The following is a 6,566-nucleotide window of genomic DNA, read 5'->3' as shown; positions in this document are numbered from 1 at the left end:
TGTTATAGTGTATATACTATTATATACCTGATGTTTCCGTGTGATACATGTATATGTGTATTTGGCGATCGTTCGCACCCATTCCATATCAATTAGAGCCAATGGTGGCGCCACAAATATTCCTATGGCCATCGATTTTTTTTTGGCGGCGTTCATGCACAAGTCCAATTAAACGCTGACAGCATGGTTGTAGATTCCCCGCCAACTCAATTCAACTAGCTCATCTGACAAAACTTGTGGTATCGGCAGTGAGAGGGTCCTGCTATATATACCGTACGTAAACGTCTGCTGAACGGATTTCGAAATTCGTATGATATTGAATAGTACATAAAGCAATGCGCACAGCCATCCATTTGGAAGCCGCAATCGCATATCCACATACACAACACACACGCAAATTTAAAAAACATATGGGTCTGTATACCTCTGCACTTTGTGCCAGTAGGCAGCAATGGACCCATTTCAAGCACCTGACCAAACAAATTAAGGACTGTAAATGTGGGTCCCAGTCTTACACAGCCAACTCATGGGCTTTAATCGATTACTATTGCTTCACTATCGTCCGGTGTGGTCTGGGTTTTGGGCCCGTGCGCATTTGTATTCGTCGTCGTATCTGCATCGTCGTCTCCTAAAATAATCATATTAGCACCACCGGATAAACCGGTATCCAAAGCGGGACCAATATGTAGTCCAGCCTTCGTTTTCGCTCCCCCAGCGGCACTCAGGCGGGCGTGTGTGAGCACTTTACTAATAATCCTCGCCCCCCGGCCTGTAGCAGCTTTAGTTCTGGTTATCTGAGTAGGTCTTACCCCAGAGTGGGTAGCTCTGTTGTCAGCCTCCCAGGTGGGTCGCACTTTGGCTTTCGGGTTCGCTTGGCCCTGGCCTGGTGGTGGGTGTGCGGTGTGGTGTGTGGGCGTGTCTGTGAGTGTATGCTTACGGGACTGTGAATTTATCTGTGGCATTTGCTGAGTCGCTTGGAGAGTAGGAGACAGCTTGTTCCTGCTTCCTGGGGATCCCATGGGCAGCCTATAAACAGCTTCAGCCGCTTTATCGCCTGTCGCGGGAAGAACTTTATGCGTAAGCACCCGTTTAGGTCCGTTTTCACTGGGGTCGGGTGCGCTGTTCTGGGACATATTATTGGCCCCTTGTTTGGCTTCTGCAGCGGTCGAATAGGCCATGGGTTCTGTAGTGGCCGATGCACAGAATGAGATGTGACGACCATGTTGTTAGAGGTGAGTGTGTTGATGTCTCAACACACACAGGTGTATATTGAATATATGTCTATTCAACACAGGTGGTATGTGGTAAATGGTATAGAGGTGTAGTTATCGAACGAAGCTCACCAAGACTTGGTACTGAATGTGGGGGTTGCGGGGAGGCCTATGTATCGCACAGGGACAGTTGACCTGTTGAGCACATATTCCGTCACCGCAGAACGAACGATAGATAGATGATTAGGCAATTAGGTAGGTTGGATGCCTACAGACCCCAACACACAGGCTTGATCAGAGTATACTCCATACAAGACAAGCCTAGCACACGGAATGTAGCTACAACACAGCTTATGGGCAGGCATAAGAAATCGCAAGAATTGCTACACAACACAGACTTAAAACCCAAGCTCCAATCCGATTGGCCCGGACCGCATATATGAACGTATATTGAGGTCGTGCTAAGACGTCTAAAACCCTAAAACGAGCGTATGTGTACAAGGAATCCAATGCGAAAATGTTAGTACGCTCGAACACCGACACAGCCACCTGCAACCACTTAAGTACATCGCACATGCGATAACGCAAGATGGTTCTTGCGCATAATCCCAGCCTTGCAGAGCCGCAGTAGCCTCCCACACCATAAAACCCCCAAAATTTAAAAGCTTAAAACCCTAAACGCAGTAGACGAATGCCAAAGCATAGCTAAGCCCCTATTTGCGGGGTCAAGGTAATTTGATTGGCGCAAAGAGGCGAAGATGTCATTGGGCGACAGCAACCCATATTAGGAATAAGCGGCGAATTAAAAAAAGGGACCACAGTGAGACGGGTTCTGCCCAGGGCAAAATCTTGAATCGGTCCATTTTGGGTTTGCGTTGTCCCGATTTTAGGGTATAGGGTTCCTCAGATATAGTGGGCCGTACACCACTATCAACCGACTTCTTTGTTCGGAGAGACGCCAGAAAAAAGGTGTGTATGCAACGAGAATATATACCTACCAAGCACCGCGCCAAAATCTGATCGCTCAACACAACAACAACAACGAGAATAAACGCCACCACACATGTCACAAGCTCATCATAATTCGACACTCAGTCAACTCATAACTCAACATGCCACAACTTCATTGTATTTCGATGCTTTAGATCTCCACATGATATCGGCACATGGGCATAGCTATATGTATTGACGCTCTGTCATACACTCGTACTTCAGTAATGTACACAGTTACATATATCAGACCTTATGATATATATTTATATATGTTACATATATCAGACCTTATGATATATATTTATATGTAAGTTACGTATATCAGACCTTTTGATATATATTTATATATAAATTGTACATATATCAGACCGTATGATATATATTTATATATAAGTTACATATATCAGACCTTATGACATATATTTATATATAAGTTACATATATCAGACCTTATGACATATATTTATACACAAGTTACATATATCAGACCTTATAATATATATCTATATATACTAGTCAACACATGTGCGTCTATACCTATACACAACATCAACACATGCATATCTCTCCACCATATCAACCCAAACACACAGATAGTACGATCACATCCCACACCTTTGGTAAAAACTTGGTTGGCGGTACTAGACGCATTCGGTAGTCCCCTATTCACTGTAGGGCCGCCACCAATCACTTTGGGGCTTAGAGTTGCGGTTGGGTTTGGGTTGGGTTTGGGTTGGGGTTGGGGTTGGATACTACCGACAGATGAAGTAGGTAGAATGTCCTCGTCGCTACGGGTACCAAATATGGAAGCCGCCGTATCACCCTGTGCTCGGTGCCTGCAGTTATAGGGTTTGAACAGATTGATCGCGTCAGTGACGTGTTATAAACCAAGTTTTTTTTGCGGGATTGATTTACCTGCCAAGCTCGATAGAGAGAGTTGGTTGAGGTCGAAAAGCGTTCACACGTACAACTTGCATACGAAAATGGGATGGGCATAAACTGTACGCACTCATACAAAACTGCATTCTCCTTGTCAACCACTAACTATAAAAACTGACAACTCACTATAGGTAGGTAAATCACTACATATCAATATAGTTTATAGTGGAGTACTATATTCCATCACAGATAACGTTTCTAAGTAGCGCTTTATCACCAACCCCTCACCATGACACAGCAATACATATTCACATTTCAAATAATAGGCACACATACAGTCGAAAGAGCGTTTAATCAGTTTCTGATGTAACTCGCACATGCATATGTACCTGACAAACGCACTTTGACCGCTGATTCTGGTACAACACACACACATGAATATGCCATACACCACAACAGACTCGGATACAAGACACACACACATATATAAATATATATATATATCACACACATATACATCACTCAAACATTATATAATATATATCACACACAACACACACACATATACATCACTCAAACATTATATAATATATATCACACACAACACACACACAAATACATTATCACACACACACCTTTGTAACAGCTTTTGATACTCCGCATCGTCACCGTCGGCCGCTGAGGCCATAGCGGCTATGACAGGTAGCTGTACCGCTGAGGTGGCACCTGTCCTGTTTCTGTCATTTGGGACACCCATGTGAGGGCCCTAAATAGAAAATGAGGTGCACACAATGAGGAGTTAGACAGAGTGAGAGGATGCCGCACCAGTGTTCGTGCGTGTATGATAGACAAAAGCACCGCGAGAGCAAGGACAGACAAAAGACAAAGTATACACACACCGTAAAGAGAGCCTGCAACCAAATGCATACAGCGCCACATACACAAACAACATCACCAAGAAAAAACTTCGTCAATACATATACATATACATATAGATATACGTATACATATACATATACATACACGCACAATATATATATATATATTTATATATATATATATATATATATATACATATATATATATATATATATATATATACATATACATACATACAAACACACACACACACAAACACACAACACACGCTCTCACACACACAAACACACGCTCTCTCTCTCTCTCACACACACACACACATATATATATATATTATGAGAAGGGTATAGCTCCTACATACCCGTGCACTAATGAGTCTTGGCGGGGGTGTTGATGATGTGGGTGGGGAAGTTCTTTTGTGATGAATAAAAGACCCCCGTTCGTCTATAGCCTCTCGCAGACTCTTCAACTCATCGGCTGAGTTCGTATCAGTTAGCTTCCTGGTATGTTGGGAGCTGATACCAACTCCGAGTGGGTCGGGCTGCTGTTGTGCGGTGGCAGTATCTGAATAGTCCCAAGTGTTCGGGTGCGGGTGTTAGAATGCATGCACTTATGAGTGGTGTGTATGTACAGTGTCAAATAAGACCCCCCACCTCGTAATAGAAGCATCGTATCACTCCGTAATTGGTACTCAGGCGTGTGCGTAAAGACAGTCCGGCATCTGGTCTGTATAAGTATTTTTGGCTGCAGAGGACCTCTACACTAGCACAACTGTAGCATGTTGTGCTTGCCTATGGATACCCTTTAAGGGTGAGCATGCGCAGTATACTCTGCTGCTGTAGCGTGTTTAAACACAGACATACAATATATGGTCAAACATGCGTAGTATACACTTATAAACAATGTTTAAACAGGGGTGTACGTAGTATACACTTATAAACCATGTTTAAACAGGGGTGTACGTAGTATACACTTATAAACCATGTTCAAACAGAAGTGTACGAGCAGGGGGCATGCGAGCAGTACCAGCCAATCAAACTCAAATGGTTTATGGAAAGCTATCGATTCGAACTCCATCACTACGATATGTTGATAGGCGTTTAGTACGCTGAGGAAAATCCATGGATAAGTGCATATACACGAGTACCTAGTAGTTTTATAACACATAAATACCTTGAGTAATGAAACCGCAATCATGTGCAAAGTCACTGCTAACATGAACACTACCCAGTATATAAGAGTACGATGCATTAGACTATATGCATACACACACACACACACACACACACACATATATATATATATATATGTATACATATACATATATATTGTATATTGTATATTATATATATATATATATATGCTTACCGTTGTTTGTACTCATCTGGGCTGTGATCGATGGACTGGCGTTGTCCATGACTTGCAGCAAGGCCTGCTCCACTTCAATCTGTCTCATTTCTTCATCATCAGATGCACTGGTTGGCTTAATTTCTAAAACACAACAAATCAAATATCAGGGATAACTGAGAGCATAGAACAGAAAGGAGATGGAGAGCACTTGTTACGTAGTATTCAGACCACAAATATGTATAGATATATATATATGTAGATATAGATATGCGTATAGATATAGACATGGATATGGATATGGATATAGATAAATATATATATATATATATATATATGTATATATATATATATATATATATATATATATATATATATATATATATATACACATATATATATATTTATATTTATGTATATTATATACATATATATATATACAGATAGATAATTTATTGACAAGCATCCACTCATTCACAACCCACAGCCATACCCCCACCTGTCTTTGACTCTGATTCGGCCAGTTGCTGCTGTAGCAATGGCTGCGCCTGCTGTATCTGAGCTCTGTCCAGTCGTTCAGGTGTTGTCAGGTGCACACTAACCGCATCCCTATCAGTCCCCTCCCTAGCGCTCACACCCACCTCGTGGCCCGGGTGTGAGTGTGAGTGTGTACTTGTGGATGTGTTGGGCGCATTGTTACCACCGTGTAGCTCCGTCTCTCTCTGTGTGTGTTTGTGTTGATGCGGTAGGTTGTTGTTTGACTCTGCATCCCCAGTCGGGGGCGTCGAGTTCGCCTGGGCGGGCGTGGGGGATAAACGAAGACAAAGACAATAGGTGAGATGGGTGTATCAGATCCATCTAGGTAGATCACGTATACGGTTGCTAGTATAACTGTTTAACGTCCTTAGCATTATTAACTCATAACCATTTAATCCATCTAAGTAGAGCACAATACAGTTTGGACATGTGAGACTATCGGTTGTCAAGGACGAGACACACAGGACATAGAGCTGAAAAACCCAACAAAACCAAAACCCAACAACCCTATTAATCAACAGGCCAATTGCCCACGTTTTCTGAAATGTCCTTTGGGGTAGTCCCATACACCCAGGCTTATGTGGTTCTAGATTTCACTTGTAGGGTTTTAGAGTATGTGCGGGCCTATATGCACTGGCACACAAACAAGAGAATCGTGCAACGATAATCTCTCGGATGTTTAATACTCACCTTGAATAATAGCACCCACAGACAAATACG

The 6,566-nt window shown here is 42.4% G+C and overlaps 1 protein-coding gene across 1 annotated transcript; it reads right to left on the bottom strand.

The window, feature by feature from the left end:
- Window positions 1-504: 504 nt before the first annotated feature.
- On the bottom strand, window positions 505-6,167 carry SARC_02947 (hypothetical protein; the record flags this gene model as incomplete). The annotated part of the gene is made up of 7 exons (XM_014303263.1): window positions 505-1,183; window positions 2,820-3,040; window positions 3,719-3,849; window positions 4,324-4,526; window positions 5,331-5,453; window positions 5,809-6,031; window positions 6,072-6,167. The coding sequence occupies 7 exons, from the start codon at window positions 6,165-6,167 to the stop codon at window positions 534-536; spliced, it is 1,647 nt and encodes a 548-aa protein (XP_014158738.1). The 3' UTR covers window positions 505-533.
- Between the last annotated feature and the right edge of the window lie 399 nt (window positions 6,168-6,566).

The sequence above is a fragment of the Sphaeroforma arctica genome (genome assembly GCF_001186125.1).
Source record: "Sphaeroforma arctica JP610 unplaced genomic scaffold supercont1.141, whole genome shotgun sequence".
NCBI lineage: Eukaryota > Ichthyosporea > Ichthyophonida > Sphaeroforma > Sphaeroforma arctica.
This window is presented reverse-complemented; position numbering and strand designations above follow the sequence as displayed.